At 51.1% G+C, this 23235-nt stretch overlaps 2 protein-coding genes across 8 annotated transcripts in view; both read left to right on the top strand.

The window, feature by feature from the left end:
* The first annotated feature begins 1419 nt into the window (after positions 1–1419).
* Positions 1420–8577, top strand: LOC122379368 (HIV Tat-specific factor 1-like). 6 transcript variants are annotated; one of them, XM_043361510.1, is made up of 8 exons: positions 1420–1460; positions 3589–4698; positions 4945–5113; positions 5638–5843; positions 6142–6317; positions 6699–6885; positions 7353–7489; positions 8002–8577. In XM_043361510.1, exons 2-8 carry the CDS (start codon positions 3697–3699, stop codon positions 8309–8311), a joined length of 2187 nt encoding a protein of 728 aa, XP_043217445.1. In that variant the 5' UTR covers positions 1420–1460; positions 3589–3696; the 3' UTR covers positions 8312–8577. The 6 variants fall into 6 exon arrangements, with proteins under 6 accessions (XP_043217445.1, XP_043217450.1, XP_043217446.1 ...); XM_043361515.1 differs by having other exon boundaries at positions 1438–1460; positions 3593–4698; XM_043361511.1 differs by having other exon boundaries at positions 1450–1481.
* A 1214-nt stretch (positions 8578–9791) lies between these two features.
* Positions 9792–23235, top strand: part of LOC122379367 (protein crumbs-like) — a 64608-nt gene continuing 51164 nt past the window's right edge. The window contains exons 1-2 of one of the 2 annotated variants that reach the window (XM_043361508.1): positions 9792–9951; positions 20232–20792. In XM_043361508.1, coding sequence (XP_043217443.1) covers positions 9930–9951; positions 20232–20792 — 583 coding nt within the window. In that variant the 5' untranslated portion in view covers positions 9792–9929. The remainder of the gene's footprint in view (positions 9952–20231; positions 20793–23235) is intronic. The other variant, XM_043361509.1, reaches the window with a different exon arrangement.

Below are 23235 nucleotides of genomic sequence, written 5' to 3'. Positions count from 1 at the left end.
GCCCATACGTACTTTATACTGTACGTACTTCTGCGATACGTACTTTTGTCCTTGACGTACTTTTGTTCATACGTACTTTATATTGTACGTACTTCTGCGATACGTACTTTTGTCCCTGACGTACTTTTGTCCATACGTACTTTATACTGTACGTACTTCTCCGATACGTACTTTAATCCGACGTACTTTTGCTTACGTACTTTTGTCCTACGTACTTAAAGGGACAGTATCACCATTTTGATGAAATTTGACATTGCATAGGCCCCACCTTTCTGGTCCGGGAACTGAAGACCGATCCTCGAAGCTCCACACCGTTATCCCGCTATCGCCGCTCAAAGTACGAAAGGTGTACCACACTTTGAATCGTGCTTCACTATCTTCACTGTTTAAATGTTTGCGCCGTTTTGAATTGACCGCCAGTAATAAAACTTTTACCCTGGTCATTTCATCAAATTTTATAAAGCCAAAACGCTTTTCGCACTTATTCATCACCGTTAAATTCATTAAATAGTCGTAGGCAATTTCCGCTGTTTCCTTCGGATTCTAGCGGCTCAACGAAGGAATTCCTCCAGCTTGAATCACAATCTCCCTCCAATGTATGACGTTTATCACGTGATTGTCACGTGATATTTTCTCCCATTGTCAATTGTCACGTCCAATTGTCACTCCCTTCAATTGTCACGTTATATTTTTATAGGCAATACCTAAGGCTACCTCTCCCCAATCAGAAGAACGACCGCGTAAGCGTAGTGTCAATAATGTATTATCTGCGCCAGTTCTGTAGTAATTTTGCATGCTTCCAAACTGGCGGCCATGCTTGTATAGTGGTGGTTCGCTCATGAAAATGAATCATGAAAATGAAATGTGGTTGCAATATTTTTCATTGAGTTCGGTCCTCAAACTATGTTTTTCTGATTCAGAAAAATAAGAAATGCTAGTAAAAAAAAAATCAGCTCCATACATGGATTTTTTTTTCGATGATACTGTCCCTTTAAGCGATACGTACTTTTGTCCGTAACCCGGTATTGCTGCTGTGGTGCGGAGTTCCGGAGCTCGTTTGCGATAGATCACAATGAGTCGATCCTGTTGGCTGTTTTTGTTTTTCTGCGCTGTTTTGTGTTTTGCAACACTTGTTAAATGTCATTTTTCACTGAGAATGCGATAAAGTGGATAAAAATACATTTTATACTACGGGAGACTCGTTTCATTTATTATGGTAGGCAGTAGCTGAAGATGTTGAAGTGGTTGAGAAGAAGAGAGGCTCACAGAAGTAGAGACTAGAGAGGAGGGAGAGAGGAACAGACAGGTGGACACTGAACGAGCAAACAAACAATGGAGAAAACTGAGAGCTTGACGATGACGTCACAACCATGGCATACCTAACGAAGTCTTACAAATTGAATTCGGTCAACCTTGAAAGCGTGGAGTTTATTGAGACAAAAACGGCGCAAACTTGAAACGTTTGTTTTGTGATGATTAGGGTAAATAACGCTGAATAATTAAACATTAAAATGTGAAGGCTTTACTGGAATGTCCAGGTCTTGGTCTAGGTCATTATTTTGATCATGGTAGTGGTTTTTGATGAACCTTTAATTTAATTCTGAGGTAAACTGAAACATTGAATTGAATCAATCTAATCCAGTGGCATTTTCTGCATTAAAACTGCAGTCTACAGCTCTTTTAATCACAATATCACAGAATTATCATTTTAAAAATGTTATCACACAGTGTGAACCACTTAACCCTATTCCTGGCGGGCTCCGCCGGGACAAGAAACTGGTGGGGGGGCCGATTCGGCCCCCCCCCTGAGATCTCGAGAACGAAGCAAGATAGCGACAAGCGGTAAACGGTATCGGATACGCATGGACAAGGTCTACAATTTTTACTAAGGTCATTTTCAGGTCAGGTCAAAGATGACGTCACAGGGGTCGAAAAAGTCAAAATGGCGGCGCTAGATATGGAGTTTTTCTCGAATAACTTTCGAATTAGTCAAGATAGGAACAAACTAAGGGCATCATCGTGATCCTCTCGTCAATCCGCATCGAATGATATATATGTTGACCTCGAAAGGTCAAGGTCAAAGGTTGACCTCAGGTCACGTGACCTCGAGGTCATCATGTATATCATTCGATGCGTCTTGACGAGCTGAACACAATGAGACCATCCACGCGTCTGTAGCTTGTTCCTGTACGGAGTTATTGGCCAAAAACCTTTGGTGACCTTTGATGACGTCACATGACCTCACAGCTGCCCAACAGCAAAACAGACCTCAAGGTAGTGAAGGTTGATCGTATATGAAGTCATGTATGGTATATGGGGCCATTCCGACCCGTTTTAGTGGTAAAAACAGGGAGTTGATTTTTCCCCCATTGACTTATAATGGGGAGGTCGCGAAACTGACCTGACCTTAGGTCACCGATATCAAAATTCCGAGATATACAAATTGCACATACTGGTACCCTAACTAAAGCCTGAAGAGAAGAAATTGATCGGTCAAAAACTCTAGCTCTGGCGTGATTGCAAACTTTTCTGAGGTAGGGTCACCAAACCGCCTCTGGTGACCTGACCTGAGGTCAGATCAACTCAAAATTTTCAGACATGTTGCGTAGAAGCCTTATAGGAAAAGTCAGAAAATTTGAGCTTCCTTGTTCAACGCGTTTGGGAGAAATAACCAAAAAACCTCAGGGGGGGGGGGCTCCTGAGGCCCCCCCCCGCCAGGAATAGGGTTAAGGGACTGACATGCATTGTTTCATGGCGCTGCCGCACAGGTGAATGGGGTTACCGTAGAAATGTCAATCTCGTATGCTGCTTGCAAGTTGCAACACAAGCATCAAACACTGCACCAGTACAGCAGTGCATCACAGTGCACTGCTGACTGCAGCATCAGGCCATTATCTGTAAGAATCTTGGCCAGACTGAGACTGCAAAGCATGACAGCAGGGTTAAAGAGACAGCAGCAGACAGGATGATGAATCTGCACTAAACTGGTTAGAAATTTGCACCAGCATGCACCTCAGCCTAACAACTAACAAAGCCTACATATTTTCAAAATCGGTATCCGCACCAGCCTGTATCTAACATGACTAGAAATTTTCTGAAGAATTCATGAATCTGCTTTTGTGATAGGACTAAATTGCAAATGTTAATTGTTAATTGTATATATGTTAAAATGTTAATAATAATTCCCTGGCATTGTCTCTCATGCATCACTTTTTAAAAGCAATGCTATTGCTGCACCAGCATGTTTAGCACAATACCACAGGACCCACACCCCTCCATGTAAGTCTGCACACCACCACACACTGATGGAGTGCATCCATACCAGCAAGACCTTGTCAATCCTCATTTTAATCTAATGGATGACAATGTCATCTACCATTTATACCAGGTACCAAAGTCCTTACCTAACTTCCTACTAAATTCTTGAACCCATTGAATTCCTCCAATGTGGACACATGAATGCATGGTACTTGGTAGAATAACAAGAGTACCTATATCCTTTTGAGCTGGGACTCTGGCTGTGTGCCTATGTCTAGTGCATTCAATAGTTTTTATATGAAATGACATGCTACCTCATCATTGTTTCAGGCAGCTGCCCTGACATGTATTTGTATTGTATTGTGAATACCTGAAAAGTGAAAATCATTACCTAGACCTACCCAATACCCATATTCTGCTACAAATCAGTAACTGTTAATGTCAGTGATAGATGAAACCAAACCAGAAATGGTCTCTTCTGATATGAAGGAGAGTGCTGAGGAATCCTCTTCTGGTGGTCCCCTGCCAGCCCAAGGAAATCTGAAAAACAGTGATACTGCTGAGCCATCTCAAATGGACCCTGCCAAAGTGGCATCGCCTCAAAAGGAGGCCTCAGAGCCTATGGATGCATCACAAATGCCACAAAACGAAGCATGTGAACAAGTTGCTGCAGATAACACAGCAGGAGAGGAAAAGCCATCATCACAAACCACATCAGAAGTGGAGCCAGTCCCACAGAATGGAGCTGCTGAATCGTCGAGCGAAGCATCCAGCGCTGGTCAGTCTGCGGCCCCGGCGGCGGCCGACCCGGGCGACTGTTACCGCTATGAGGGCGACACGTGCATCTACACGGACCCCTCCTCCAGCGTCGAGTACGTGTACAGCGCGGACAAGGGCGGCTGGGTGCGCCGGGACGGAGCCGACGGCGGCCGGCCGCTGGAGACCGCGCCCACTCTGGAGAACTGCTACTACGTGGGCGAGCACTACTGCTTCCGGGACGCGGCCGGCACCGTGTACCGGCTGGAGCCGACGTCCAACAGCTGGCAGCGCTGGGACGACGCGCCCGCCGCCGCCGGCGCCGGCGCCACCGACAGCGCGCCCGCCGCCGGCGACCAGCGCTGCTTCCGCGGCGCCGACGGCGGCTGGTGCTGCCGGGACGACTCGGGCGCGCTCTGCCGCTGGGACGCCGCCGCCGGCCGCTGGGCGCGCGCCGACACCGCCCCGGGCGGGGGGACTGAGCGGCGGGCCGGGCCCGGCGGCAGGAAGCGGCGGCTGAACCGTGGCTCCTCAGATGACAGCGAGCACGACAGTGACGACGACGACGAGCCAGCGCCCAAACGGACCCCGGGCCAGGCCGGCCCAGAGCCGAGCGAGCAGGAGGGGCCCAGCGACGGCTCCGGCTACGAGTGGGACCCCGAGAGGGGCGCCTGGTTCCCGAAGGTTAGTGCAGGGGCAAATGTTGATGTTTTTTGCCGACTTCGAACATTTTTCTTGAGTATGTGATTGGCTTTATCTCGGTTATAAGACAATTCACCACATCGAGCCTCCGATTAATTTTGGTAGTAGATTTGCGTCATTTTTTGTGGGTTCTGAAATCCGAGTCTCAGTCCATTAACTTAAATAAAACTAAGATCATGTACTATTTGCACGAGCTTGTGGTTATGAGTCTGTTCCACCTGTTGGCAGATTGACGAGGAGTTTCTCGCCCTTCACCGTCTCAACTACGGTTTCGACTCGGAGGGCCGGGCGGTGGAGACGGCGCCTATCCTGGACACGGGTCCGCCGCCGGCCGAGTCGGCCCCGGAGAAACAGGAGGCCGGCAAACAGCGCAAACTCAACACCAAGAAAAAGCCCGGTGAGTGGTCCGGTCTCGGCATCCAACGGCCGTCAGCTGATTACAAATTCTAGGCTGGTATAGGCCGGATGGAGCCGTGGATGACGTTTGAACCTCCTTTTTGTGTTTATTGTCATTTTCCCGTTTCAAAAGTTGTGGTAACACATTGTGTAATGTGTAGTCATGCTATCGCGGTACCTACCCGACAATGCGTCCTAACTGATGTGAATTACGTCAATTGGTTTGCTAAATATACAGAGTTCATACAGACTGAGGACCTGGTATACGGAGCTCTGAGCTCCGTATACCGAATGATTGAAGATATATTCAGATATACTCCGATGATTGAAGGAATATGTCACGGAAACATCGATATATAGAGTCTATATATCGATGTTTCCGTGACATATTCCTCACCGGCCCCTGCATCTACCATGGTCAGGGTCTCCCCCCTCACCTGGCAGATAACGTCCCAGTGTCCACTGTTACAGACCTTTCTCCCCTCCACCCGGCACACATTAACGCCGCTGTGTGTCTCGCCGCAGAGTGGTTCCAGCTGGATGACAGTAAGAACACCAAGGTGTACGTGAGCGGACTGCCCGAGGACGTGACAGAGGACGAGTTCGTCGAGCTCATGTCCAAGTGCGGCCTCGTCATGAAGGACCCGCTCAAGAAGAACGCCTGGAAGATCAAGCTGTACCGGGACGACTACGGCGTGCCCAAGGGAGACGCCATCTGCACCTACATCAAGGTTCGTCAGTGACATGTGTTATACACTGCTATTTAGCAGTTGTACTGCTCCACAACGATACAATTGAGGTAGCAAGGTGGTAGCTATCACAAAGTTTTAAAGCTTGCTCACATAAATGTAGAGGCTTTCGGGTGAGTGAAGAAAATGATCGAAGACATTGCGGAGTTTCTATTTATGTTTTGCATTAATATCACGATTTTAACAGTTGACAATTATGCCTATATGTTTGGATGCAGTATTGTATATTATGTAAGGTATCACAAATTTCTGCTGATTTTATGTGTTTTCTTTTTCCCAGATTGAGTCGGTAGACCTGGCGTTAAGTATTTTGGATGGCTATGAGTTCAAGGGCAAGAAGCTCTCTGTTGAGAAGGCTTCGTTCGACTTGAAGGGCAAATTTGACCCCAGTAAGAAGCCAAAGAAGCGGGCGTTAAAGAAGAAAGATCGAGAGAAGCTGCAAAAGAAACAGGAAAAGTACGTACCAGCTGGTCTCAATATTTGCGTCCAATTTGGGCTGGTTGCATTTATAAATCGTATTGCCAAGCGAAAGCCTAGAGATTTTACATCTGCTATTGATAGGTATCCAACAACGACGACATTTTCAATGAAGTCGATACTTTCCAAAGCTTTGCCTTACGTTCTGACTCTGACCGATTTAATGTATGGGATAATGGGATAATGTAGTGCCCTAGGTTTATTTGGGATTGGGATCTACCATTGAACATATTTGATCCCACATCTGTACACCTGTCTGTCTTATTGAGGCCAGACTTCATTTAAGACATCTCTTCCCATGGTTGAGCCAGTATAGACCCGAGCCCACTTCCCTGTCGCTGATCTCGCCTCGTTCCACAGGCTGTTCGCGTGGCAGCCGGATAAAATCCGCGGCGAGCGCGAGAAACACGAGCGCGTGGTGATTCTGAAGAACCTCTTCTCGCCGGAGGAGTTCAAGGCGCGCCCGGAGGCGCTGCTGGAGTACCAGCAGGACCTGCGCGAGGAGTGCGGCAAGTGCGGGCCCGTCCGAAAGGTGGTCGTGCATGATGTGAGTACACGGGGAGGACGGCTGGCTCTTATTCACTGTACTCTAAGTCAAGGGGATGATGATGTCAAAATCAGGGCTCATGTGAGTACTCTGCACGTTTTTGTTGAATTTTAATGCTCAGGTATTATGAGGGTTTTGAGGGGATTATTCTGCTAGCGATGGAATTATCCTAGGCGTTGAAATGACTGAACATTGTGTAATCCGTTCTGCCTGGTGCCACGAATGTAATGCGCGGCTTACATGGTCATCGCAACCCAGCCGCATAGCACGGACGTGGGAAGTTGAAATTCACCACTCGATGGCGATACGGGCCTCGGCCGTGCGTCCCCCCGGCCCAGTGCGGCATATTTCCCAGAGGAAGGGCCTGTGAACAGCACCGGCCAGCGCGCTGTCCGTGTGTAAGGCGCGGCTGAGAGCGCCGCGCTGGGTCCCCCCGTCCCCGCTCACCGCTGAGTGTCCTCTTCCAGCGTCACCCGGACGGCGTGGCCGAGGTGATATTCCACGAGGCGGCCGACGCCGACACGTGCGTACAGAAGATGAGCGGCCGGTATTTCGCCGGACGCCGACTGGAGGCGGCCACCTGGGACGGCAAGACCAAGTACCGGTAAGGACCGGGGCAAAGCGGGGACGGGCAGTCGGGACTTTGGGAGAGGGATAAGTCCCGACTGATAAGAGAGGGGTATTGTGACAGGATACGAGTAACGCAAAGCACGGTAGTGTATGGACGGGGTAGTGTGGTCAGGTGTTGGACAAACCATTTTTACAGTGTCCACATGTTTTACCGTGAAGGCCTGGCTACACTATGCGTTTTCTGCGTGCGTTTTTTTTTTGCGGGTTTGCGTGTTTTGCGTAATATCGTGCTTAAAAAACGACTTTTTTTGTGATGTTTTATATTAACTTTTAGTTAATATAAGAGCTATATCAACTTTTATATATAACAAATATAAAAGCTATATCAGTTATAACTTTTTTCTAGAACGATATTACGCAAAACACGCAAACCAGCAAAAAAAGAAAAGAAAAAAAAAGATGTCACCTCTTCCCGAACAGTCCGTGTGCCACATCTGAAGCCGGTGCTGGTTCGATTGTTGAATGACATCTGTCTCCGGGTTACAGGGTAGAGGAGACGGAGGAAGAGAGAGCGGAGCGGCTGGCCAAGTGGGAGCAGTTCATCTCCGGGGAGGACAAAACGGACGACTCCAAACCCGCAGAGGACAAAACGGACGACTCCAAACCCGCAGAGGACAAAACGGACGACTCCAAACCCGCAGAGGACAAAACGGACGACTCCGAAACAGCCGAGGATAAACCCACCGAGGCGAAACCCGCGGAGGCGAAACCCACCGACGACAGGCCAGCCGAAGACAAACCTAATGAAGACCGGCCCTCCGCTGAGATTAAGCCCTCTGAGGACACTCCCGCCTAGTGTGTCTCGCCGTGGGCTGTTACCGGTGGCTGTCCTACTATGAGGGTCACTAGCCGCCTGCCGTAAGTCGTGTTTCTGTCCAGCTGTGACCGTGCGCCGGGTCTATCCGGCAACAGTCTGCTTCACACGCGACCCTTGGTCAGCATATGATGTTGGTGGCAAGGCCGACGTCGTGCGTTATATGGTGTGTTTTCACATGTCATTGTGCCGAAAGTGATATTCACTGGCATTGCAGTTAATATGCAATACACGTGATTGTTTTGTAAGGTGTGATTTTTTTTTTTTGTTCTGTGCCTTGGACTGTTCACATTGTTAGAGATTGTATTTTGCTTTTAAGTGTTTTTTTTTCGATCGCCCATCGATGTTTTAGGCGGAGTTTCAAGACGGATAAGCGTAGCGCATTGTGAGCAGTTTGCATTCCGTGCCTCGAGTGAAGCCGCTTCTCCCCGGAAGCGGGGCACGGGGATTCGGACGGTTCGCAGTCGCACACTCGAGTAAAACAATTGACTTATCTTCGCTTCGCGTAATTGAACGGTGAACCGGCGAGCGAAGTTCGACCCAAGACGTATTTCTGACCAAAGCGAAGCCCGGATCTGTCGGGCCCAACATAACGAGTGGACTTTTTTTCGTCGTCACTGGGAACAACCCTTTGTTCTTTGGTTCTGTACGGGTGGGACCGGCACGGTGAAGGGGGTAGGGTGGGACCGTGGGGAGGGGATGGGAGAGTGGCAGAGGAACTGGACCGGAAGCTATTGTCGGCAGTCAGCGGTACAATAGCCGGAAACTCACAACTCCTACAACTTCGCGTCACTATCTTGATCATAGAGTAATGAATTGATAGATCGTGTGGTGGTTATGTAAGTGCCGTATTACCTACCGGTTTCGAAATTTGGATAATTTAATCGTCGCGTAGTAAGAACTGAAGAAAGCTTGGCTATTTAAATCCATCATTATAGGCGATCGCTAGCCCGTAGTGAGCCCATGGGTGAGACTCTGTGCAAAGTTGAATTCCGAGGAGTGAGGGAGGTTCGAGCCATGGATGAAAGAACCTTCATCGAAGGGAACGCAATCAGCTGTTAGTTTCCAATCCAGGTTCTCCTTCATCCATGTTCGAGCTCCAGATACTCCATTAGATGAGCCGGATGAGCCGGTAACTCGACTCGCATCAATGTCATTGAGACATGAGCCCATGAGTGCACAACCTGAACCGATGCGCTCGCCACTGCAATACACTTATATATCACTGTCAAAACAGCGCCCGGTTTTCAACACCCCACCTTCATTCATAACCGTGTTTCACACCGTCTCGCCCATTCATTTCTCCCGCACGTTTTTCATCCCCGCCAACATTTCTCCCGTCCAACTTTGCGCCGGCTCAGGCGGGCTCAGGTGTACTCGCCGGGGCCGCGCGGTGCTGCCACCTGCCGTAAGTTATGGGAAACTGCTCAGGTGTGGCGGCCGGTGCGCGGGTCGCGGACTCGCGGCCGGCGTGCGGCGGCGGCCGGCAGTTGGCGAAGGGTGACGGGCGTGTGCGAGGCGCTGTCGCGGTGTCTGTGAGCCTCACGGAGAATGTGATAGTGTCCGTCGCGGTGTGTCAGTTGTGACGATCTCTCCGGCCATGGACCGCCGCTGGAGGTTAGGTGAGTACTCCCTGCACATGCGGGACCGTCTCCGGTTGGAGTCGGGGCGGGCGGGCAGACCCGACCGGCGCGTGGTGCCGCGGGTGCCGGCTGAGGCAGGGCAGGAGCGGCCCTGAGCCCGTCACTGCGCCGTGAAATTGAAGTGTCGGAAATGGACGGTCTCCCGGTCCGAGCCGTTTGTTTGGAGCCAGTCAAAACGGACGGCATGGCAGGTGGTCGCACGGTGTGTGGAAGGCCAAATATTTCGGTTGGCGAGGATTTTCAATTATTATGCACAGGCGTATGTGAGGGCATGAAGGAAGGCACTGACTACTCCTTTTGGGACAGCTTGTCACTGTTTCCAGTTGCAGTGAGCGTTGGTGCCGCGCTGACCGCTGTCAGCAGGCAATGGCACCAACGTGAACGTGCTGGACCGGCAGCGGGTTGCATTTAAGTTACAGTAATTCAAATAAAATCGGGGAGAATTTCAACCAACCTGTCTATCAGTGCAGGTGTGGCGAATGTTGAGAAACCCATTTTGGCAAGGTTACTGAGACTGGTTTTATCTGACCAGTGACCTGACCTGACCTTGGCGACCTGGCCCCCATGGGTCAAAATTTTGACACCACGGTTACAAGGTGCAAGTGAAACTGATTTGGCTATGGATAAAGTGTTACAAAAGTCATGGTGCTTGCCGTTGTTTTAGGATGCCTTTAGGACGGTATATTAGCTACGGTATGCTCGTTTGTTCTGAAGCTGGAATGGCTGGCTAAATTATCTCCTAAATGGAGCAGTTAAAACAACTTCCGTCCATCACACGGGTGCCAAATTTACGTGGAATGCATGCGTAGCCTAGGATTGAAATCGTCACTCAGTTTTAGGACATAAAAGACGCGCTAGCCATTCAGCGCCATATTGATATAGCTTATGTTACATAACCAAAGCTTGAGAACGGTGCCGGCCCATTGCAAATTGCGTCCGACGTTTCCCCTGCTCTTCACCAAATATGTGCGAATCTGCTTCCTGTCAATCGTTTGCAATCTAAAAACTAATTTGAGCACACATTTTATAAATGATCGTCTCTTCGGCTCGCATAACCTACCTTTTATATATCCGATCTCCGGATCATGGTTCGGTGAACAGTGAACACCTAACGCCGTTGGTGGGCCTCCGGCATGCATGGAGCACATACCAATGCTCGTCAAGACCGTCCATATTCAGCCCAGCACACCCTCCATCTCTCCACACTGCCACAGCTCACCCCAGACCCGCCCGTTCCGCCTCGTTCTTTTCCCTCCCTCGATCCGCACGGCGCGGCGCACTACTCTGATCACCGTCTCGTCGGAGCATGGGCCTCACCCGCTCCCCGGCCCCGTATGGTATCCGGTATTTTCCTCACCCATGTTCACCAGCGAGGCCTCAGTGACCGGTCAGCGGCCCTTCCCGGGAGGAGGATCAGCAATCAGCATATCCGTGGACTAAGTCAGAAGTCCGAACCTAAAGGAAGACCTGGGCTGAGACACGAGGGCAGAACGGATGCGAGGATGAGCTGTCGAGTTCAGTAGCGGCGGAACAACTTCAATTAAGGGGGGCACTGCCGACTTTTGGTCCCATTCTTTCCATGTAACGCCCATAGGGCTAATGTTAAAATGCCAAAATCAAAGTGGGGCACGGTGCCCCGGTGCCCTCCCCGTTCCGCCGCCTATGGTCGAGTTGGCCCACTGGCTCACGATTCCTGTAAGGAGAGCCGAGATAGATGTTCACTGCTCAGTGCTCCAGGGAGCCCAGAGTCGGAGAGCGGCTCCAGGGAGTCCAGAGAGCGACTCCAGGGAGTCCAGAGAGCGACTCCACTCAGGGAGTTCAGAGAGCGTCTCCAGGAGTTTAGCAAGCCGCTCTCCGCAGCCTGCAGCACCGCGAGCGGCTCCCTGCTGCCGGATGAGGAGGGGTGACGTGCAGTTAGCAGTGATGGCCGCTGCCCAGTGAGCGCAGAGTGTGTGAGCCCGCTGGACCGGCGCCGGTGACTGCTACGCTCTGGAGGTCACTAACCCGCCGCCGCCGCCGGAGTCGAGTCGAGTGGAGTGGAGTGGCTCGGCGTCCGGCGCCGGGTGGGTCCCAGGCCGCCGGATGGTCAGCGTCCAATCTATCCCTCCATCTCCGCTCCCGGCTTCTGAAAGTGGTCCTTCTGCTGTAAATACACCTACCAACTCCAAGTCATTTTGGTGAGCTCTGCTGTGTTCAGTGAGTTTCCACCGTATCGCTCATCCGTGAGTGGACGTTGGATAGCCGTTCACCATTCACATCACCTTCCGTGGTCTTACCCTCTCCCGGCTAGGGTCGCGCTGCGTGATCCGGTCCGGCCTTGGTCCGTGGCGGACCGCCGTGGTCCCCCCCGCTCGGACCGCCGTGGTCCCCGCCCGCCGCCTCTGCGCCGACCGTTGGTACCTACTACCTACAGTGACGTCGCGCTGACGTCACCCAGGTGACTCAGCGCTCCCTCGGACTCCGGCGAGACGAGACGGCTTCCGCAAGCCGCCGCGCTGGTGGATTTTGTTCGCATTAAATCCGTATTGAGACTATCCACTAGTATTTTCGGATGGCCCTATTAGCTATAGACATTAGTTTTGTTCGGTTTTGTAATTATTTGTTACGGGCGTCATATTTTTACAGGAAGAAAATGTTTGAAGTGATATCGAGCGACCTTGCCGCCCCACAAGCGCTCAATCGGATGTTTCGCCACCCTGAGCATGTAGACATAGCGCTGATGCATGGGAAATTCTCAGCCCTGAATGATGACTGAAGAGTCATCGCTTTTGTTCAGACTTACACCTGATTCAGTAGACCCTTGAATTCGCACACACAACGCATTCATTCTCGAGGCCTGAGTAGTTCAACATTCCCTTCCCTATCAGGGAACGTTTGCCTACCTCAGAACTCTCGACACGTCACTCTCCCTCCCTCCCCTCCCCCTCTTCCTGTCGGCAACACGGTGCGACACTGCACGTACAGCAGCCCGAATTGGCCGGGCCGGCACCTGAAACCGGACCTGCCGTGGGGGCGTGGGACAATGCGGCCGACTGGTATGTCGCCGTGGGGCGTGCACTGCCCGTCCGACCTCCCGGCGGACCGCCAGTGGGCCCCGGCCGGCGCCTCGTGCGCAGCAAGGACGGACACGAAGGCTGCGGTCTGCCAGTCGAGTCCGCATCGCCAGGGCTGCTGTTTTCCGGCTGTAACTCTGACTGCCTCGGTCATGTGGCGCAGGCCGCTGGCCTCGCCCGGTCTCTGATTTGTTCGGTAATCGAACTCCGCTACACGCGGGCCGCCTCGTGCGGGGGAGGGAGGGAACAGGCCGGCGCAGGTGTGTGCCCGCGGTCCCCGGTCCTTCCCCTCGCTCCCCCCCCTCGCTACCTGTCCCTTCCCACACCGGCGCCGCGTGTGGCGGACGAGGGGCGACTGACGGGCGAGGGGAGGGCGACTCGCCGGCTCAGGTGGGGTCCGCCGGATCACGGAGCTGGTAGAGGGACCGCGGCGGCTCGGACGCCGCTCTCAGGGGTCGGACTGGTGGGGAATGGGCTGGGAGCACAGGACCATCGTCCGCCCGTGATTCAGTTCCCACGGCGATGCCGGAGGCGACGGCCGGCGGTGGAAAGTGTCGTGTCTGCCCCGGGCCGGACTCTCACGGCGATCTCGGAGTAGTCTGATCACCGTGACCACTGATACTCTCTGATCGTCATGAACGCCGAATGGATTGTGGTAGGGTGGCTCGGGAAAACAGCCATGGAAATATATGGATGTGCAGTGCTTATTGCTGGAATTGGTTTGGCATTTTTATGCCTGGTGGTTTGGAGGCGACGGTGTGTTGGAGACTCGCGTGAGTGAAAAGAGACGGCAGACTCAACTATGCAATCTGCATGGCGTGTTCGCTCCACGCGATATGCTTCCGTCCCAGGAAGTTCTCCAGACCACAGCGATCTGTACCTTCTCTGCAGTACCGCTGCATCACCAACCTGAAGCCCTCCCGCCTCTCCCAGTCAGCCCTCCCTGTCCGTCCGAATTCGGCCGGGGCGGCGGCGCTCCGACCGGTGCCCGGCCCTGCTGCGGCACCTGCGAGCCGCCGCGCCGGGCCGGCCGCTCGCGCTGCAGGAAAACCGTCCGCTCGCCGACCCTCCCCCCCTCCCCGCCCGGTGGTGGGGGAATGCCACCGGACTGGGCGGTGACGTCACACGCCGTGCGGGGCGGCGGAAACGCTTCACGGCGGCGGCGGTGGAGCGTGGGAACTGGCCGGAGACCGACGGGCTCCGCCGGTCAGGTGTGTCGCCAGACGGTGGCAGGTCCCGGTCATACACCTACCAGTCCCTACACAGCTGGCTAACGACAGGTCCCGCGGATAAAACTATCGACAGAACTGCGATAGAGGCTGTGAAGTGTGGGATGACGGAAGGGTAGTATGAAATAAAAGCTCAAATCAGACATGGAGGTTTCGACATGGAGGTTTCGTGATCCGCCCAGTGCCTTTGTGCCCTCAGCTCGGTTCCTCGGTTCTCGATCTTCGCAGTAATTTGCTCCATTCCTCCGGCCCTCCCGTCTCGACCCTGCCGGTGGCCGGCGGCCGCTCGGCGTGGCACTGGCGACCCTCGCCGCGCGGCGCGGCGCTGACCTCTGACCTTGGGCCGCTCCGCCGGCGCCCGGGGCGTCTCTTTGTCCGTCGCCGCGCGGCGTCTGCCTCTGCACTGCCGGCCGGCCGGTGTGCGGCTGGTGGCGGCCGTGCCGCCCTGCTGCTCATGACGGCCCCTCGGGCTGCCGGCGGCTCCTCGGGACGCGGACGGCCGGTCTGCAGAGGAGGGGACGCTGCAGACGGGCGCCGCCGGACAGAGCTGCAGGGTGACCAGGTGGGGTGCAGGAGCCGCCGGACAGAGGTGGGGTGCAGGGCGCCGCTCCCGGCCGTCCGCGCTCCTCTGAACCGCAGTGCGGCGCCTCAGGCCTGCCGTGCACCGATCAAGACGAGCCATGGAATCTCCCGAAGGAGCGGCGTCGCTGCCGGCGGCACTGGCAGCGGTGGTAGGGCGCCTCAGGCCGGGCCGTTTCAGATCGCCCTATTAGGGAGACGGTTCCGTGACCTCCAGCAGTCGTCGAGCGGGACCCCGGTGCCGGCAGTCTGTCGGTCTCGCGGGTGCCAGCATCAGGGAGACCATCCGTAGTCCGTAGGTACACCGTATTGAGACGGTTACGGAATGGAGAAATGTCGGCCACCGACGACAAACAGCGACCGGTTTCAAAGCCACAACTGTTCAGAGAACTGAGAGCGGTTGTTGGATGGGTCACGAGCGCTGCCTGAAGTGCTAGACATTTCAGAGAATCTCTTCATACCACACACTCGTACCGAATAGTTGAGCGGACGAATGTTCACCGGACCTACCACCGGACCTACGACCTACGGCTCTTTTCGTCTTGCTGCTGACTCATTTGATCCCGTACTATTCTTGCAGACATTTCTTGCATACGCATCCTCCTTCTCTGGTCATTTTCTAATTTATTTCCGTCCCATGCTATTCCGATTATCTTCAATCACTGTGATGCTAAATTACCTACCTACCGTTTCACTCTGACTTCCGGGCATTTCTCAGAAAGCGAACTCGACCGCCACATCCGCAGAAATCGTTATTTGTCAAACGGACCTGGGCGTCTGGCTGGTAGCTGATAGCAGGGCAATATCCACCTGACACCTGGAGTTATTCGGAAATTTGTTTTCACATGGATTGCATGGAGAATTGGTTTACTTTATTCTCACGAATCCTTGAGGAAGCATAAGGAAGGAATTCTATTTTTATCCTCGGCGAATTAGGGTGCCGTGCCATTGATAAACATCAAAAACTAAGGCTGGAGACTTCCAGTTTGCGGTTAACTCGCGTTTATTTTGGTGGCTAACTTCCTTACACGCGTGTTGCTGCCCACCAACTTTTACCCGGGGACTTCCATCCGCGGTTAACTGGTGGGTAGCTACACGCGTGTAAATATTTAAATGCCGACTTACACGCCAGTTTAAAGGGCTTCCCGATCAGCTGATCGGGATGCGGCGATCAGCTGGTCCAATGAACAAGTGCGTAATTCCGTTATTTATGGGACCGGTGGCCCCTAATCAGCGTTTTTACACATGCATTGAGTACAGCCGTAACAATGGGATGTGGTGATGCATTAACCCGCGCCCTGATGGGGGGGGGGCCATTTTGGCCCCCCCCCCTGTGGTTTTTCTTAAATAGCGAGAAAACGGCGGCGCGCAGCGCCGCCAAATTTTGGGTACCTTACCGGGCATCAATTTGACACCTTCACACAAAATTTCAAGTCACAGGTCACCTCAGGTCAGGAGTTATTGAGGTCAAACTGAGGTCATGTTCGAGTAAAAATGAGCAAAAAACATGACATCTTGAAACGCTCACCAATTCTACAGTTAACAAGCAATTTTAAAGTTCTTTATGTGGTTGTGTAGAGAAAAGACGGCGCTACAAAACTGCTATCTCGGATTTTCGAAACTTTGGGATTTTGACCCCCAAAAATAAAAAAAAAATGATTTTTTTAGAAAAACTCAAAAAATTTCCAAAATTTTTCGAATTTCGAAAAAACCGGAATATATGTGATAGTCCCTGCGCTCTTCGATATACATACCAAATTTTAGATCGATACCTCTTTTTTTGGCCAAGTTATAGCGAAAAAAACTGTTAAAAATTGATGACGTCAAATTTTTGAACTCAATTTTTAGCAATTCTAGAGCTCGTAGCGCAAAACGGAGACCACCATTGAACTCCCCGTGACGAGCTGCATCGAATCGATACCCATTTTATGCAAAAATATCAACTTTGAAATTTGACCTAATTTGACCTGACCTTGACCTGACCTTGACCTGACCTTGACCAAAACGTGACCTAAGCTGGCCCTAAAGTCTGTCTGACCCACATAATCGCATTTGTCATGTAAAATGGACCATAAAACATGTATCACACGACACTTTCATATTGTGACCCCCCAGTGACCTGACCTCTGTGACCTGACCTGGTATCAGTGACCTCAAATAGCAAAATATGTGTTTGAATAACATTTCCCCATCGATGATTTTCAATGAAATGCATTTTACACGATTTTAAAACGCATTTCTTGAAATGCCTGTAAACGGTGAAAATTCGACCTTTGACCTGACCTGTGACGTCATCGGTTTGACCGAGGTCAATGAAATTGGGTCACAAGGTAGTTCCCCGTTGGGGCTATCCAACACCGTTTACCGCTTGTCGCTATGTTGCGTGGTTCTCGAGATCTGAGGGGGGGGGCCAAAATGGCCCCCCCCCATCAGACCACGCTGCTCGGCAGACCCCATCTGGGCGCGGGTTAACCTAACCAGAACAGCGTTTGAAGCCGTGCCAATCAGCATCAATAATGCTAATCGCCTTGTGTTATTTCACTCTGTATGGCCGACCGCCAGTCTACTGCATGATCTTGCAACAGCCGTATCTCAGATTACTCGTCTGCCCTCGTCGGTTCGTCTCCGTCACCCCCCGTCCTCACCCCCGCCCCGTCACTTCACCGGTGAGGCGTCGTCGGTGTCCAATTCAATGCCACACAAATGACGATTATCACCGAGTGATCAGTTTAATATGTGCGTGTCGCGGGGGTGGCTGACGTTCCAACGGCGCAGGATCCGGTCTACCACCAGTGCCCATTTGCTGCCGTTAAAACCGCTAATGGTTCTTTTTGGCCGTCCTTTTCATATCTCTCCAGAGCCGTGTCAGCTGTTTCTAGTCCCATTTTTCTTCTGACCTTGCATTACAGGCTGTAACAATGTTCTTCCAAGACCGTTTTCGTTCTTCATTACTCCTTCCATCGTGTCGCTTATTTTCGATGACTTTTACTTCAGTCTTCATGACATCGGCTAACAAATGCATGTCTCTACTACTGAAATTTCTGCTCCTCTTCTTCCTGTCCATGGTTGTTGACCGGACACTCGTATTGCTTCCACTGAGCTGGTCCTCGCCCCACTGACACGTAACGCGAAGTGCGACGACAGGGGCCCGACACTAGCCGGCTGGCTCGACGATCACATTATTTCGGATGCGATACGAATCCCATCTCACTATCCCGAAGATTACGAAATAGCAGCTGGTGGCAAGGAGATAGGTGCGATGGAAATAGACTAATACCTCCGTATTTGAAAATTTGAGTCCTACATCCTCAATTCTGTCAACTCAAATATTGCTCTGATTACTCATGTATGACTTGTTGAAAACATCTGGATACTTGCAGTGATGAAATACGTAATTTGTAACCCCTCAACAAGCACAGAGGTCAGTTTAACCAACAGAAAAATTGCCGCCTGGCGGAATTTTTTACCTAAAGACCGTTTCACATACGGAGTGTAAACGCGATAAGCACGTAAGCGGATAGGGCTTTACCGCTCTCGATCCGTATGTGAATCGGCCTTTAGGCGAAAAATTCCGCCAGGCGGCTATTTTGCTGTTGGTAAAACTGGCCTCAGTACCTACTATGTACGAGTATGAAAAGGTGACCTCAAATTCGTCTAATCTTAGCAGCCGAACGGCTAGGCCGAACTGGCTGAAAAAGCCAGAACTAGATGATTGCACTATTGTCTATCACTTGCACATAAAATTTGCACAGAAATAAACTTTTAAAACCCCCTAAGGACCCAAAAAAGCACCACCGAAAAGATACCCGCGAACTTAATACATGGGGTGGCTCGCGCGTAAGTTCGTTCGCTAACTTAGCGAACAAACTATTTACCCGCAGATGGAAGTCTCCGGGCAAAGTTACCCGCCGACTTAAACGCGAGATAAACGCCAACTTACCCGCAAACCACTTACACGCGACTTACCCGCGTGTGGAAGTCTCCAGCCTAAATAAGCCGTTTTGGCTCATCTCTGCATTGGAATACTCGAAATTTTTATGTGCAACCGTTGTGTTCTGAATTTGCAAGGGGGCATGCTTTGATCCCGAGGGAACTAAACTATTTGATAGCATCATTCATAGACCTCTACATACCATTCATCCATCATTGTATCACTTGGGGTAAAGAGCGTTTTTGTTCGCTCTGCGCATCTTTAGCACCTACCTGCACATCAGTCTTGGCCATTACTGAGAACGGATGAGAGCTGCTACATTAGCAGTGCTATATAGTATATTATTTCATAGGTAACACTCAATTGGCCGTGGCCCGTGTCGATTGTACACTTGTACAGTGCTGTAAAATTTGAAAGCTCTCTTGGTACACTGGTAGGAAACCTTTTGGCTATATGCGTGTCCTCACTTTGTGATTCACGGCATGTGTTTGGAATTGGAATTGGACCGTGAAATTGCCTGTTGGCGTAGGGCGGTTATCGACGTTGTGGGTCCATTGCGTATTAGGTAACTTCCACCGAATGAATATTGAATATATGTACCTTTAGATCGGCAGATAGACAACTGTACAAGGAACAAAGTGATTTATAGATTAATCCCGAAATGAGAACGTGTGAGACTCCGCGTCAGTCGCTCGGCCGGCTCAGTTTTGGTATATCGCCCCAGCAATCTGATATGATATAGCCTGAAGTTTCCTGAACCCAAATATTTAGCAGCAAAGCTGCAATATTTAGCAGGCAGAGCTTACGCTCACTGAAGCGTATTGCGCTTTGTGGTGCGTGTCGAAGAGGCTAAGAGGAGGATTCAATTATGCGGTTCCGGTTCGTGCACTCGGAACGCATGTCAATTAGTGAATAATCACAGCATGCAACAGAACGTAATTGACGAAGCGGTATACGGTCTAATCGCCCTGCCGTTTTCTGAGATTTCAGGAGCTCTCGGAATGAGCTGTCTGGGTGTTGTTGTTTTTTACCGATCAAGTTTCAGGATATCTGCCGTATCAGTCAATATTCACACTGCTTCGCTGTTTGTTTGCGGTATTGTTCGCTGAAAGGTACGCAGTCGCTTCTGATCCGCTGTCTGCACGAAACCGCGTCGGGAACTTGCAATAAAAAACGAAATTATCCGCAAGTGAAGAATGTTTGCGTGCGTCTATAGGGTTTTAACTTCCCTGATCTCATTTGGGCTATTCCCAACTAAATCTAGGTAAGATGGACGTCAGTGCCCCCCTTCTTTGACCTTCAGTTGACCCTCACTTGCCTGCTAGCTGACCCGGTCTGCTGTCTGACTGTCTGTCTGTCTGTCTGTCTGTCTGTCTGTTTGACTGTCTGTCTGTCTGTCTGTCTGTCTGTCTGTCTGTCTCACTGCCGCCCCTGGTCTGACCGCCCTCTCCCTCTGGTCCGTTTCAGGTTGTGTGTGCGGCGCCTCTGTGCTGCTGTGCGCCGCCCTGGTGACCGCTCAGACCGCTCCGGGCCTGGTGACGTTCAAAGGCAGCTCGTATGTGAGGGTGACGGGCGGCGCCGGGGAGCTGCGCGGCCTCACCGGACTGAGTTTCCGCTCGTGCGGCGCCGGCTCGCTGCTCGAGCAGCATGGCCAGGCCGACAGCCTCGAGCTGGACCTGCTGGCCAACGGCACGCTGCGGCTCATAGTGCGCGCCGCCGGCCAGGACTTTGAGGTGGCCGCCGGCGCCGGGCTCAACGACAACCGGTGGCACCGTGTCGAGCTGAGCCACCGGCTCGGCCGGCTGACGCTGCGCGTGGACGGCAGGGAGGCGGCGCTGGTGGCCTCTGAGCGGCCGCCGGTGCGCGCGCCCGTGCTGGCCGCCGCGCTGGCCGCCTCCGACCAGCTGATCGGCAGGAACTTCAAGGGCTGCCTGCTGAGCGGGCCCAACGTGCCGCTCGATGACCGCTCGGCGCAGGACTTCCGCGTGGAGCGCGGCCGCTGCACGCTGCCCGACACAGAGAGCTGCGGTAAGTACCGGTCAGGCGGGCGCCGGGCAGGGCTGACTGGGACGGGCTGCGGTGGGTGTACGTGAGCTCCTGGAGGGTAACGTCGAGTTTCGGACTGGGGTGGGTCCTTCGGGATGACTGTGTGGGCTATAGTTGACGGCTCGTGGTTGAAAACGAAAACGTACCCATATGCTATAATAGTGACTCAGGTGGCCGCAGGCTGGAAATGTCTGTCACATTCCAATCCTGAATGAGCTGGCCTGAGATAATTTTCCCGGCAATCGGAGTAATTTGTGCAGAAACTGCGACACAGAACACGAATCTTTAGGAACCGCGTGGTTTTCCTTTGCACAATGGGGTTGGGAACTCGATTTTTTAAGAATGCATGAAAATGATCAAACTATTTTCACAGAATTTATGGTGCATACCATTGCCTCATAAAATCAATAAGCTGAGAGAAATGGGGGAAGAAAGATAGGAAACTTGTTTTGAAAAGTTCTTGAAAAAAGATGCTCTTGATGCTGTTACGTCACATGTCACCTTCTGCGGTTGACAAATAATGGCGCATCTGGCGCACCACAGTTTACATGTTATATCAATGGGTGAAAGATGTTGTTTGCTTCACTCTGCCATTCGCGCTGTTTTTAACTTTAAATTATGCTAAAACATTTACGGATGAAATGTTCAGTGTCAAAAATTGATGTGTCTGCCGTGTACTATATTCCCACTTAACATGAGCGCGTGATAAACATTTTATGTACCTCGAATTTTCAAATGATAAAGATGATGAATCGGAGGATGCTGAAAAGCAAAAGCTCATTCCAATATTTGGACTACTTTACGATTAAAATGTTTACATTCCTGTCATCTTATTGATCATTTATTTGTTCTTTTTTATGAAAATAACTTAAGGCGTTGAGAACCGAGGTAATTTCTATCTACCGTGCCTTAACTTACCAGCAACAGCAATCTATCTACGCCCTACGGTGGCAAGGGAGACTGTGAAAGAAGCGTAAGATGGATTCTAAACAATTCTTTTGTGATATACTGAAGGGCAAAGTGCAGAGAAGAGCGTACAAGTCCTGTTTTGTGCCAGGCTGTTGCAGTAGCACTTATGAAACTCCGAAAACGATCTTCGTTCATGTCCCGAACAACATTACCCTGAGGAGATGATCGTCTGCAATAGCAGGAAGAGCTGATGCAAGTACTTTGAAATCCACTATCAAGTCGGTGCTATTGTTGTAATGATCACTGTGAGGTGAGATATTTTGTGCAAGGGCTGAGTGTAATGCCCAGGAAATGACCTCCATTCGCCCCCTGACCGGTCAGGGTTATAAAATTTGAGTGGATGGCGGTCCGTTTGGGGTTCAGATGTCAATTGTATTTTGTTACTGTCAAACAATACATGTTATGCTGGCAGCGAATGTGTGTAACGTCGTTTTTCGAAGCAGAAGTTAGAACTGTAACGGCAGAGTGCTTGCTGGTCTCATCGTAAGTATTGTAAGTGTTGTAAGCAAACGCATTGTCAATATTGTAAGTACCTATTGTGAGCATTGATGTATGGTAGATATCACCTCACATGATCTCGGCTCAGATAACCCTCTCCGGTGTCCCTGTCAGTAAATGGCACCTGGATCATTACAGATAAGATAATTTGTCATAATTCTTAAAGAATTGGGTGGTTTTGACTCGTTTACTCGAGGTGCAGGTCGCATTTCAATACTTTTCCATAGGCTTGCAATGTAAAGGTCACGACTCTGACCTAACCTCAGGTCACAGATCAAAAATTCTGAGATATACAAACGACACATACTGCAGGTAGGTACTGTTTTGAAGACTTGATGAGAGGAAATAACTTCGTGAAAAACTCAAGCTCTGACGTGTTTGCAAACTTTTCTGAGGTGGGGTCAACAAACCCGCTCTGGTTACCTGACCTGACCTGACCCGGCATTTTTTTTTTTTTTGCTGAGATGTGCGCAATGAGCATTTAGGAAAAGTCACCAAATATGAGCTGAATGTCTCGCGGCGTTTGGCAATTGTACAAGAAAATCCTGAAAGGTCTCCCCGTCCGAAATAGGGTTAATGTGTATTTGAAGAGTTGCAGATGCCAAACATACCCAGATCTAAGACTGCAGTTCCCAGCGCCGCTGCAACGTTTTTAAAACAAACATACATAGGACATACAAACATGTACATAGGATACATAGGATACATAGGATGACAGGCGAATAACCGCTCACGCAAGGAGCGGAGCTCCGCCCCGTCCAAAGTGGCCAACAAAGCAGAGACAGAGGCAGCATCACATCTTCCATCAAAGAACTGGTTTCTGGCTTGGAAGATGAGCTCCATCTTTGCATCCGAGTCGGTGCTGTCAGGAATCAGCTGGTCTAATGGAGTGAGAGTAGTGAGACGACTAGCTATTGTATCAGAGCTGTCTGGTCTTCGTAGCGTTTGCACCGATTCT

This window comes from Amphibalanus amphitrite, unplaced genomic scaffold (genome assembly GCF_019059575.1).
Source record: "Amphibalanus amphitrite isolate SeventyFive unplaced genomic scaffold, NRLGWU_Aamphi_draft 000076F_arrow, whole genome shotgun sequence".
In the NCBI taxonomy this organism is placed as follows: Eukaryota; Metazoa; Arthropoda; class Thecostraca; order Balanomorpha; family Balanidae; genus Amphibalanus; species Amphibalanus amphitrite.
Note: the sequence above shows the minus strand (reverse complement) of the source record. Positions and strands in the feature narration are given on the sequence as shown.

Bases quoted from the DNA above. Each gene is read 5' to 3' on its own strand.
- LOC122379368 (XM_043361510.1), top strand. From the start codon at position 3,697: ATGTCAGTGATAGATGAAACCAAACCAGAAATGGTCTCTTCTGATATG. The intron at 4,699-4,944 runs GTTAGTGCAGGG...ACCTGTTGGCAG, and splicing joins GGGGCGCCTGGTTCCCGAAG to ATTGACGAGGAGTTTCTCGC. The intron at 5,844-6,141 runs GTTCGTCAGTGA...TCTTTTTCCCAG, and splicing joins CCATCTGCACCTACATCAAG to ATTGAGTCGGTAGACCTGGC.